At 35.8% G+C, this 13192-nt stretch overlaps 2 protein-coding genes across 2 annotated transcripts; both read left to right on the top strand.

Annotated features, from left to right (window-relative positions):
• Positions 1 to 1670: 1670 nt before the first annotated feature.
• On the top strand, positions 1671 to 3482 carry LOC134244659 (zinc finger protein 862-like). Its single transcript, XM_062726911.1, has 2 exons — positions 1671 to 3273; positions 3390 to 3482. Exons 1-2 carry the CDS (start codon positions 1990 to 1992, stop codon positions 3480 to 3482), a joined length of 1377 nt encoding a protein of 458 aa, XP_062582895.1. The 5' UTR covers positions 1671 to 1989.
• A 743-nt stretch (positions 3483 to 4225) lies between these two features.
• LOC134244673 (uncharacterized) lies at positions 4226 to 5468 on the top strand. The gene is made up of 4 exons (XM_062726924.1): positions 4226 to 4321; positions 4468 to 4631; positions 4793 to 4902; positions 5020 to 5468. The coding sequence occupies exons 1-4, from the start codon at positions 4230 to 4232 to the stop codon at positions 5305 to 5307; spliced, it is 654 nt and encodes a 217-aa protein (XP_062582908.1). The 5' UTR covers positions 4226 to 4229; the 3' UTR covers positions 5308 to 5468.
• Positions 5469 to 13192: the final 7724 nt, after the last annotated feature.

A 13192-nucleotide genomic window follows, 5' to 3' on the forward strand; every position in this document is an offset into this window, starting at 1 on the left:
GTGGCGAAAATCTTAATCTATATTTCCGGGTTGTGGGTTTCTTGCTGTAGGCTAGTCAAGATCAGTTCTTCCATCCGTAGATCTTCGGGGATCCAAGTCTCCGTGTGGGAGTACCCTTGCCTGGAGCTGTTCAGGAGGTTCCTCGCGTTCTTAGCCTTCGTCTATTAAAAGGTTCTCAAGTCGGATGATACGCCTGTTGACAGCGTCCAGCTTGGTGTTTGCAAGTGATAAATCCTGCCGTAAAATGTTGACAGTCGTCTGAAGCCCTTTCAGTTGAGCGGAAATCGTGCTCATGAAGTTGGTCTTGTGACTTATTAATGGTAGAACTGGCAAAACTGGGGTTGATGGTGATGCAAATGTTGAGATTGCGTTAGAGAGGCCTGCAGTTGATGGAGTAGTTTGACGAAGAGTTCCTGCACTGCTGGCATGACGGAAACTGCTCTCCATAAGAGTGTTGCTACCTAGGTAGAGGTCTTGAGGCTCACGACGCCACGTGATGGAACTGACTGTTGCACTTTTCTGTAAATATTTAAGATATATAATCAATTATCACTGACACATATATTTACAGTTTCTTTTTATATGACCTGTGATTTCAATATAATAGTTACTGTACGTTTCCTCTGATTTCTAACATGATATACTTTTACCCGAAATACACAGTATCGATTGATTGTAAACTGTTTAACGTCCGTCTCCAGAATATTTCACTGATATGGAGACGTCAGATGCCGATGAAGGGCTGCAAATTAAGGCCTATGCTCGGCACTTAAAGATCCCTCTCTGCTTAAAGGCCGTCCTTTAAGCAGAGAGGGATCTTTATCGTGCCACACCTGCTATCCCTAACAAAATTATACTAAATTTAACTACAGTTAACTATAGTTATTTAACTATAGTTTACTATAGTTAACTAAAGTAAATCGAAGTGTCAAAGAATTCGCCAAAGCTATAAATATAAACACATTTTCTATTATTTGTTTGAACATTCATATTTGATTTCATCCAATAGTCTATCAGATCATATCTATCTGGTATGATTTGAAAAGTCATACTAATTGTCTGTAATGATATTAAACTCATTTAATACCTGTCCTTAAGTTTTTTTCACCCTTGGTTGCTTCATATCATTGTGTTTATATATTTTCCTATGATGCAAATATTTCAATGAATCTTTATTACTGATGCTGAATAATTTTATATTTTCAAAAATTATGCCTTCTTTTAATTTCAAGAATTCATCACATAAAATCAGGAAATACTTAACTACATTGATGTGAAAATATGCCCGGAATATCGCGATATTAAGCATAAATATGTTTTTTATGATACTTACTAAATACAGCGCCAGAATCATTCGTCCCCGATTTCGAAGGCATTTCACATGCGATGCTTTTCTTTTGGTCTTTATCTTCTACAAGGTTGAATCTCACATAATGACCAAACAACGACACTGTTTGAACAACATTCATATTTGCCATCACAATGTCAAACGCGTCAGTCTTTGATTTTCCCACAGAAACTGTTATAGGCAACATTGATGTGAAAATATGCCCGGAATATCGCGATATTAAGCATAAATATGTTTTTTATGATACTTACTAAATACAGCGCCAGAATCATTTGTCCCCGATTCCGATGGCATTTCACATGCGATGCTTTTCTTTTGGCAGTGTGCGAAATTAACGGTGGACCGGTAGACAATGTCTATAGAAAATCTAGTCGGTCTATACCGATCGAAATATTAATAGACCGACTTGTCTATAGGAATTCTGAGTAAAAAAACTGGTTTCCTGCTTGTCTCTAATAAACAAACCACAAAAAGGAGGACCAGTTTAAATAAAACGTCTGTATTACACTGATGTATTCTGTTCACCCCTTAGTTATAATAGTTTGTTCCACGATATATGCAGAAATAATTCGAATCGGAATATTTTATTTTTAACATGAGGGGAGGTTAAGTTGTTATTACTTAATGGCGGACATCAAAACATGTCTTTCTTCGACCGCTTAAAATATGTTGAGGGTGCACGCCCGGGTATTAATATAAAGCGGAAGGCACCGAAGACAGCGAGCAAGACAGAAAAAGATGCCGAGTATGACAAAGTAAAGCGTAGTAGAAGCTTTCAAGAGCATTGGAAAAATGGCCGACCCTGGTTAGAATACGAAGAAACAGAAGGTAAAATGAGTTGTTCGTATTGTCGTGAACATTGGGGAGAAAAACTAGACTCGTTAAATGTACAAGCAAAGTTATGGATTTCTGGAACGAGCAATTTTAAGGTGGATTCTCTTAAGACACACGAAGGGTCAAAGTTTCACGTCGACAGTAGTAAGGCTGCCCAGACAAAAAACAGCAACCAACCCTCTCCAGCTTCCGTCGCCATTAGACAGCTTAATGCTACACAGCTTTACAAACTGAACATTAGATTCCGAAATGTACACGCTGTTTCCAAGTTAGATAAGTCCTTTAAGGATTATGTGTGGCTGTGCAAATTAGATAAGGCCAAGGGCCTTGATATTGGTAACACTTATGAAAATGATAAGGCAGGACGGACGTTTGCACGGTACATTGCAAAAGTAGAATCGGACAAAACTGTACAAATTTTGAACTATGCAGACTTCTGTTCCATTTCAATTGACGGAGCCACAGATTCAGGTGGAATGGAACAAGAGTCGTTATATGTTCACACATGTGTTGACGGAGTAAAACAGCAACGGTTTCTTCAATTTTTAAATCCAAAGTCTACGTCATCTCAGGATATCTACCAGTCCATCATTGACTGCCTCGAAGAGTTTAAAATAAACCCGAAAAAGGTCATAGGAATCACCACAGATGGAGCATCAAATATGATGGGCATTCGTAATGGTGTATGTACACTGATGAAAACCATATCCCCAGATATTATTCCTATCCATTGTCTAGCCCACAGACTGGAACTGGGTATCAAAGACGCTGTAAAGCACACCATGAGTAAATCTTACGACCGAGCTATGACAATGCTGATTGGACTCTATTATTTCTACAGCAAAAGCCCAAAGCAGAAGAAAGAACTGAAGAGTATGTTTGAAGTCCTGGATATGACATGTTCAATTCCTACCAGAGTTGACGGTACGAGATGGGTCCCTCATACCGTCAAAGCCATTAATATCTTCAGGAGGAGCTATGCAGCTATCACTTCCCAGCTTGACAACGCATCGCATAAGAACCCAAAGGCTGAAGGATTGGCAAAATTGGCCCATGATGCCAATGTTGTTGCATATTTACTTATGCTGAAGGTAATTAAGTGATTTGATTATATTAACAATAAAAAATCCTAAGCTTTGAAATTCCAATTTTATAAATAAATGTGATAACAGTATGAAATGCACACCATTCATTTAAATACTTATAGGATATCCTTGCACCGGTTACCAAGCTGTCGTTATATTTGCAACGAGAAGACACCACACTTGGGGATGCACTGGTTATGGTGGATTCGACATAGACCTTCTCTCACCAGAAAGCATCATGTAAGTTCTAAGCTTAGACTCAATATTTTTTTTATTAGATATGATAATTACTTCAAGTCAATATGACAAAAATTATGAATCATTATAAATTCACATAACAATATTTGTGTAGTTTTATTCTAAAACTTACTAAAATTATAATTACTATCAATTTGCTCATTTCCAATCCAGTGTTAGTGAGGAACTAGAATTCCTTAGAAAGGAAAACTCTTTTTCTGGAATTGCCTTAAAGGGCATTGCAAATGTGCATCATGACAAACTCGCAGCTGCTGTAAAGCAATGTTTGTCCCAGAGATTTGATTCTCATAGAGAGGTGGTGGCATGTACAAGGTGTTTTAGTTTTTCCTCTTGGCCTCCCCAAAATGAAAAGGATGCAATCATTGGTGATTTAAATATTGATTCAGAGTTGATGTTACTTGTTTTTTATTCACTTTCAGTTTTGTTAACCTTGTTGTTTCATTTTGATGTTTAAATACCTGTGATGTGATTACATTTTATTATAATCTAAACTTGCATTAATTTGTCAATAAATACCAAGATATTTAGATATTGATACTGGCTATAGCTTTGAAAGAAATATAATTAACTACATAATTAACTACATTGAATTTGTTCAGTCATACATATGTATTTGCTTTTATTTGAAAATTGTACAATGGAATTCAGTTGGCAATCCTTATCATATATGTATTAATCCAGGTTTTGGAAAAGCAGAAATTGGTATGTTCATTGACCACTTCAAGCTGCATTTGACAGAGGAAAAAGAAGAGGCTATTCGAGAGTGGCAATTGTTAAAGTCTCTCATGTATCAGAGGTACATAATGAATTACTGTTTTTTATAAAAATTTTATCTAAACCAAAATTGTTTATGTGCTGCATAAGTATAAAACCCAGTTCTTATAAGCAAAACACCATGGATCGTCCAAATTGTCATTAGTTTTATTTATGTATTTGATCTAGGTATGGTAAAGAAATTCCCACTCTGAAGTGGAGAGCTGTGCATGCTGCATTTAAGAACCATGGAGTCTCCAATATCCTGAGTTTGGCAGACCTAGTGCTGAGCCTTCCCCCTACATCTGTGTTTAATGAGCGATCTTTTTCGCACATGAAACTCATCAAAAGTGGTTAGTAACTATAAGACATTGCATATTAGAAATATAGGACAAGAACTAATTAGATAAAATGGAAGTCTAACCAAGAAAGAGTATTTTCTCAATATATATATTAGTAAATGAAAGTTTTAGCAAAGAACAATGTTTTGATGAATATTATTTACATTTTCTAGACAAGAGATCCAGAATGTCATCCCAAACACTGTCTGAGATCATGACCATAAAGACAGAGTCACCAAACATTCAGGAATTCAATCCTGCTGATGCCATATCCCTCTGGATGGTAAGGAACAGCATTTCTGATTTAACAATTCTTCTGTGATTATTTATACAATATTGTAACAGAGTGTAAAATTTTCTTTTACTGGTTCAGTGCATATTGTTTTCAATATCAATTTAGGCCACACCCTCAGGAAGGAATAGAAGGCCTGATTTTGAACGTCAAACCAAACGACAGAAAGGAAATCTGGTGACAGGTCAGGTGGCAGAGACAGGTCAGGTGGCAGAGACAGTTCAGGTGGCAGAGACAGTTCAGGTGGCAGAGACAGAGACTATGATTGAGATGGAACCTGAGACAGAATACATGGAACCAGAAAGTGATTCAGACAGTGAACCTGAACAAAATGAAAAAGAAAATGAAATGTTGATTAATAAGTTGGTCTATGAGATTGAAAGAGAATATAATTAAACTATGTATGAACAAGTTTTCATGTATTATTTATTTTAATTTCAATATTTTAGCATTGAATGTAGTATTCTAAATTTCGGTCCATAGGAAGTTGCTGCGGTCTATAGAAAATGAAATGTCTATGGACCGAAAGTCTATAGGACTTTGAAGTTAGTTTCGCACACTGTTTTGGTCTTTATCTTCTACAAGGTTGAATCTCACATAATGACCAAACAACGACACTGTTTGAACAACATTCATATTTGCCATCACAATGTCAAACGCGTCAGTCTTTGATTTTCCCACAGAAACTGTTATAGGCAAATCTCGTAGTTTTTCCGAGAAAACAAAAGTCCCGATGTTAATGGAGTCATTCTTTATGGATTGATAAAGTTGTAACATAGTAAATTCCTCGGAAAACCCACCAACTTTATGCAAGGGAAGCAAAACAGTTGATCCCTTCCGAATTTGGGCCGAAATTAATGTATTCAAACATTCACTGACGATTCTGTTAACCTTTTATTCTGACCGCCATTTGCATTCCCATGCCCGTATAACTCGGAGCTCCTCGGGTCACACACTTCCTTACCTGACAAATGGAGCGTAATGGAGTCAGCCGAGGATTACCGATTGAGTCTTGGTGATTCTAAAATGCGGTCGGGGAATTCCGGATTTTTTTTTCAGTCTGTCAGCGCACGAGAGAATATTCATTTAATTTATTTGAGGATAAAAATTGGTAATGCGCATTATTAAATGACACGCGGGCGGACCTGAGAACCAAGTTATTATTTTTTTTAAATTGAATTGAATTGGAAAGTTGTTTTATGATACTCATGTGGCCTATAAGGCCCGTGGAGTATGTAATATATTAGATTTCTATATTTTATATGTCATAACCAAACAAATAGATAATCTCGATGTTGAAAGTAATCGAGGTTACCTCTTACATCCATGAAATAATACAAGTCGCTTTGTACATTTTTCTGAAAACCAAGCGGGACTATTTGTTATTTATTGTTTTAGTTGGTTAATGGCGGAGGGGTATTTCATTAGTTTGTTTAATTTTCCTTTTACAATAAATCATGTTATACTTAGATGCAGAGAAATCGATCAAACTGGGTTGCTACTATCAAAAAAATCTTGAGACAAGCTCTGGGATCTATTGTCAGCTTAATTGGATCCAGCTGTGGTAGAAATACAAATAGTAGAACTCTGCAGCTAATTTCTCTAATTTTCGATTCTTGTAGCAGTTTGCATTTATTCATCAATATATGCAAATCAGATTACAGATCAATCAGAGTTTAGTTCTGACAGGATTTAGAATAACAACACTCCAGGAGGGAACCATCTAGTTTCTGCCTGCAGGCAGCTACTACAGGAGGAGCCAGGGAATGAAATCCTTGGGGACTATCGGTATGTGTTAAATGACGATGGGAGACTATCGGTGTGTTAAATGACGATGGGAGACTATCGGTGTGTGTTAAATGACGATGGGAGACTATCGGTATGTGTTAAATGACGATGGGAGACTATCGGTATGTGTTAAATGACGATATTAGTACTGCTGTTCTATCGTCTCATGGTCCGATATAGTTAGCCCAGTCTAAGAGAATTGAATTGTTTTGTGACGATATTTACTCACTAGTCACTATACATCTGATCTACATTTTCCATTATTTTTTAGACTAGTACATATAGAGCTATATGCTGGCCTGACAATCGAAGATGCAAAACTTGCGGGCAACATTCACAATCGCCCGACTTCAAACTAAAGCATGAAGTTTCAAGTCAATTCTTCCTTGTATAAATTGATGTTAAAAATCTTTGTCCAGGTTACTGCACATGCTTTTTATGTGGACGCTTTAGATTGGGATTAGCAGGATTCTCATGCACAGCATTCCAATAGTAGGATTTTCTATCACTTATCAAATTTTTAAAATGAGTATTGTAGAATTCTCAGATATCCTAATTGAGGAGTCCTGCCTAAGGGTAAACCCCTTCACTAACACTTTTTAAGTCTGCTGTTGAAGATCTTTTGAACATGTTTTTCAGCTGTGTACAGTTCATGACGCTTGGCAAAATTTGTTGTGCTAGCCAGCACAGTCGTCACTCCATGGGTACGTTCGATTTGAGCAACACTTCAGACACCCATGTTGAGGTTGAGCATGCGCAACTCGTGAAAACTAATAGAATGCCTCGAGTCAAGACTAGTGTAAACATAAATGGTTGATAAAATTGGTTTAGATATTACAGTTGATTATTTTCTAGAAGAAGACGACGTAGAAGAAGATGAGGATGTTTTCCCATTTCTACTTGATAGTAGGTTTTCCGGAGAGAAAACGGGACCCGTCTGTCCAAAGTTTTTTCGAAGAGGTTGTTCCGAGATTGTCTTCAAATGATTTCGAACGTCATTTTAGACTCACAAAAGAAACTTTTAACAGAATATTACAAGAGATAGAACCGAATATTTCAAAGATTGTCAGAACAATGGGTAAATTGCCAATCGTATCTAAGAAAAAAACTATGATATGTATTTGGTACCTCTGTAATAATACAAGCATGAGAGAAATTGCCTTGCTGTTTGGCCTCTCACAATCGACTGTATTTGAATGTATTCACGATGTATGTGAGGCCCTTTGCTCAATTCGTAGCAGAGTTATAACATGGCCAGATCTTCAAAGACAGCAAGAAATATCAGAACATTTTGAAGCTGAGTGCAAAATACCTGGCATAGCTGGAATAATTGATGGGACTCATATTACATTAACAAATGTTCCATGTGAAGATACAGATTACATCAACCGCAAGGGATACCCCTCGATTCAACTCCAGGTCATTGTTGACCATATGCTGCTAATAACTGATAGTTTTGTTGGCTGGCAAGGCTGTACTCATAATTCCCGCGTTTTAAGAAACTCACCAATCTATGAGGAATTGGATAATGCGATGCTCAACCCAAATATATTCATAATTGGTATGATCTTTATTCAAAATAATCTATATAAATGTATTTCTGACCCAGAAGACTGTAGTTCCATTGGTTTATACTCATAATGAAGGAAATTTCAATATTTAGTAACCAAGGCAGCACTGCTCATCAAAATAAAAACGGATACACAGAATTATATATTTTAATGTAGTCTACTAGTATTTTGTTATTTGAATTGATCCCAAAACTGTAGGAGAAGTACCATTATGAAAAACTGTTTACAGACAGATTGATGGACAAACCCTCACAGTCCCATAAACTCTTCTGAACTTCAACCAGTAGAGCTAAAAGCATTCTCTATATAACTACAATTCTGTCCCAAGATAATTGCAAAATTCCTTGTTTTTTTATATCCATATTTTTTTCTGTTATAGGAGATTCGGCATATCCTCTTAACCCATACTTATTACTCCCTTTAGAGATAATGGACGCCTCACTGCTGCACAAAAACATTTCATCCGAAAAATAAAAATTTATTGAAAACAAGAGACCCAGGGGCCTTATAGGTCACCTGAGCATTATGCAACAATTTTCCAGTTATTGAATTTGATTCATGTTTTAAGCCAAATGCTATATGACATTCACAATTTTGAAAGAGGCACCATTGATCATCATAACAATACACTTAGCAGTTGCTTAGCTTGGTTACTGATTATCCATATGCAGGGTAGGGGAACAAAAATGCATTCCAACTAACCAGTAGTGCCCCTAACACTGTGACATAAACCCTTGACCTTAAGTCCACACATTGCACAAATTTCAAAAAGGCACCCTTAATATCAAAATTTAATGTTTTATAAATACAAAAGAGCAGATTTCAAACAATAAATTCATTTTTAGTACATAAGTAGAGCCCCCACCCCTTACCCTGGAGCTTTGAAATTTACATTTCTGCAAGATTACGGCCCTTTCTCAACATAACTATAAAGATAGTTCATCTGCTTTATACTCAGAGACAAACAGAGACAAAGAAAAAAAAATTCAAAGATTTAATGTATTTTCATTATATAATTAATTGAGCCCCACCCCCCTAACACCAGAACTCCTGACCCTGGGGCCATAAAATTCATAATTTTAAAAGAGACATTCTTGTTCATCATAACCATGTAATTAGTTTATTTAATTCCTAGGAGCAGAGAAGAAGATTTTCAAAGAATTCATGTATTTTCAATGTATAATCAATAGAGCCCTGCCCTCACACCAGAAACCCTGACCCTGGGACCATAAAATTCACAATTTTGGTAGAGGTACTTATGCTCATCATAACTATGCACTTAGTAGGTTTTTTAATACCTAAAAGCAAAGTAAAAGATTTTCAAAGAAATCATGCATTTTCACTATATAATCAATAGAGCACCCCCCCCCCCCAACACCAGAACTCTTGACCCTGGGGCCATAAAATTCACAATTTTGGTAGAGGCACTCATGCTCATCATAACTATGTAACTATGCACTTAATGAATATATTTAATACACAGGGGCAGAGAAAAAGATTTTCAAAGAATTCATGTATTTTCACTTAATATAATCAATATAGCCCCGCCCTAACACCAGAACCCCTGACCATTGGGCCATAAAATTCACAATTTTGGTAGAGGTACTCATGCTCATCATAACTATGCACTTAGTTAGTATATTTAATACCCAGGGGCAGAAAAGAAGATTTTCAAAGAATAAATGTATTTTCACTATATATAATTAATAGAGCCCTGCCCAACACCAGAACCCCTGACTCTGGGGCCATAAAATTCACAATTTTGGTAGAGGCACTCATGCTCATCATAACTATGTACTTAGTTGGTTTATTTAATACCCAGGAGTAGATAAGAAGATTTCCAAAGAAATAATGCATTTTCACTATATACTTATTTAGCCCCACCCTAGCACTAGAACCCCTGACCCCAGGGCCATGAATTTAACAATTTTGGTAGAGGACTCATTGCTGATTATAATCATGCAAAAAGTTTGACTGCTTGATGTTCAGGAGTGAAGAAGAAGATTTTTAAAGATTGCATTAATTTTAGTGGTTTCGGCCCCACCCCTTGGGCCCCTGGGAGGCAGGGATCATGAAATTCACAATTTTTGTTCCCCGTCACCCATAAATGCTCTGTGCCAAATTTAGTTGAAATTGGTTCAATTGTTGCAGAGAAGAAGCTGAAAATGTTCAAATGTTAACACACGACGGACGACGTACGACGACGGACGAAAAGGGATAGCAATAGGTCACCTGAGTTTACTCAGATGACCTAATAAAAAACTGTTTTGTGTACAATAAAGTCAACATTCAAAATAATGACATAATGGGGCAAGTTTGTATAACAAAAGGCCATTTGGCCAGCTCAGGTGAGCAAAATAATCAACCTCTTTGGCACATGAAATAAAAGTAACAAAAGCCTTATTTTTGGCATCATGAATCAACAAAAATAATTTATGAACACAATAACAGGTGAAACAAATGAAGAACATGATTTTTTCATCTTTGTGAACAAAAAAAAACACTATTTAATTCATACCATTTAAGCTTGTGCTATTATTTTAATGTAGCAATTCTCACATCTGAGCTGTCCTGGAAATATGTTAATTCAGAACAAATCACATAAACAAATAATTAAGAAATTCAATTATTTCCTGAAATTATGCAAAAAGTGCTCATCTTGCACTTCTTCAACATTTTAGGACAGAGATAAAACATATTTTTCTAATGCACATGTTAACATGCAATGAAATTCCTTGATAGGAACAAAAGTGATGTTTCCGATCTGAATACTGAATGTATCAGACACATGTTCAATATTTAAACCTGTTTCAATGAGTAATGTCTGAGGAGTGAAACACTTGGTTGACAATTGCTGTGAAGACACATCTTCATCCATATTTTCACAGTCAGAGTTGACAATAGGTGTTACGTATGAAACTGGTGAATTGAAACATTTAGTGGGAGTAGGCATAAGGTACAATTGTAGGTCTTTGCAGTAATCTTGGTCATATTTTTGGAAATCATAAAATTCCTTTAAGTTGATACCAAATCTAAAATGGTAGAAATAAGCATATTATTGTTACAACGTATATATTAATGCTTTACTCATCATCTTTATCAGTTTTGGCCTGTTTTGATTGCAAACATTTAATAAGTTTTCCCATTAAATTCATTTTTTCTGTGTGCTGTTCTTTTGCGAGCTCGAACCTCTCTTTACGATATTTTTCTTGTCCTTTAGTGTATTCCTCTAGTAACGAGAACTGATCTTTTCTTTTTCGTTTTGTGATCTTCTTTGCAGCAGATGACGATTCTGATGATATTGATGTCTTAGAGGAGGATTCTGGTGATGATCCTGAATTGCATGTAGAATCTTCCTTGTCATCTTCAGTATTTACCTTTTTGGAAGCCATCACATATTGTGGTCTTGTTCTACATTTGTTACCATAGAGTTCTCCGAAATCGTCATAAAAAGGACATGTTTTCTTTTCCGCACCTGTGCGGGAATTGTTATCAACAGTCTTTTTGTATTCCCTTTTCATGGCTTTCCATTTGTAAGAGCACTGGGTTGCAGTCGCTGCAATACCGAGGTCAGAGAGTTCATATGATATAGAATCCCAAAGGGATTTGTGGACCTTGCTACCATTAAATTGTTTCTCTTTTTGTCTTCTGATGTCAAAAAGACAGTTTATGTCCTCGTTTGACCAATTTTTCACATCAGTAACATCTTTCTCCTCTTGTGTCATTTTATCATCGCTACTCTCTCCTAAAATTACAAAAATAACTAGATACGATCTCCTTGCAAGCAACGAGTGAGTCTTCCGTTCAATTCTTGAAGAGATGAGATAAGATTTTGATTGCGATTTTCATTCAAAAATAGTGATTTACCACAATCTGTAAAAAAACATTGAACATTAAAGACTTTTAAAAATCGGCATTTTGCCCCTAACGGCCCCTTGTTTAAGAATCAGCCCTCTTTATTCATATCATCTTAAAGATCTTACGATTTTGAACATTTTTTGTTCAACAACTGTTCAGAAATTCTTTTTCGTTTTTGAGCTATAAACAAAAGATATAATTAGGGGCCAACCCTTCAACTCCTTAATAGGTACGTTTAGCAAAAAATGAAAGGTTGAATATTGTTTAGAATATTATTTTGAACATCTTTTGTTCAATATTGCATATCAAAATATTTCTTCTTTTCGAGATATAAAGCATCAAAGATTTAGCATTCTGGCCCCTTATAACCCGTAATTTTGTACCATACGAAAGAAAAATCATAATATATAGTTGTAGATGGTTGAGATAAACATCTTTGCATTAGTAATGTATTACAAAATATCTGATAAAGAGTTATGGAAAAAAAAACTTTTGGCCACTCTTGGCCCCTAATTTGATCGCCCAGCCCCTTTTTCTGGATTTCATCTTGGAGCTCTTAAGATTTTGAACACTTTTTGTTCAACAACTATTCAGAGATTCTTTTTCGTTTTCGAATTATTTGCAAAAAGAAAGATTTAGGGGACAACCCTTCAACTCCCTAATGTGGACGTTTAGCGAAAAATGAAAGGTTGCATATTGTTGAGAATATGGTTATGAACATCTTTTGCTCAATATAACTTGTCAAAATATTTCTCACTTTCGAGATATAAAGACTCAAATATTTAGCATTCTGGCTCCTTTTGGCCCCTTATTATGTACCATACGATATAAAATCATAATATATAGTTGTAGATTGTTGAAATAAACATTTATGCTTCAGTAATGTGTAACAAAATATTTACTGTTAAAGAATTATCGAAAAAAAACTTTTAGCCCCTTTTGGCCCCTAATTTGAGTGTCCAGCCCCTTTTTCTGGATATCATCTTGAAGCTCTTACGATTTTGAACACTTTTTGTTCAACAACTATTCAGAGATTCTTTTTCATTTTCGAGTTATTAGCTAAA

This window comes from Saccostrea cucullata, unplaced genomic scaffold (assembly GCF_032062105.1).
Source record: "Saccostrea cucullata isolate Sc308-1 unplaced genomic scaffold, CSIRO_AGI_Scuc_v1 ctg219, whole genome shotgun sequence".
NCBI classification, from domain to species: domain Eukaryota; kingdom Metazoa; phylum Mollusca; class Bivalvia; order Ostreida; family Ostreidae; genus Saccostrea; species Saccostrea cuccullata.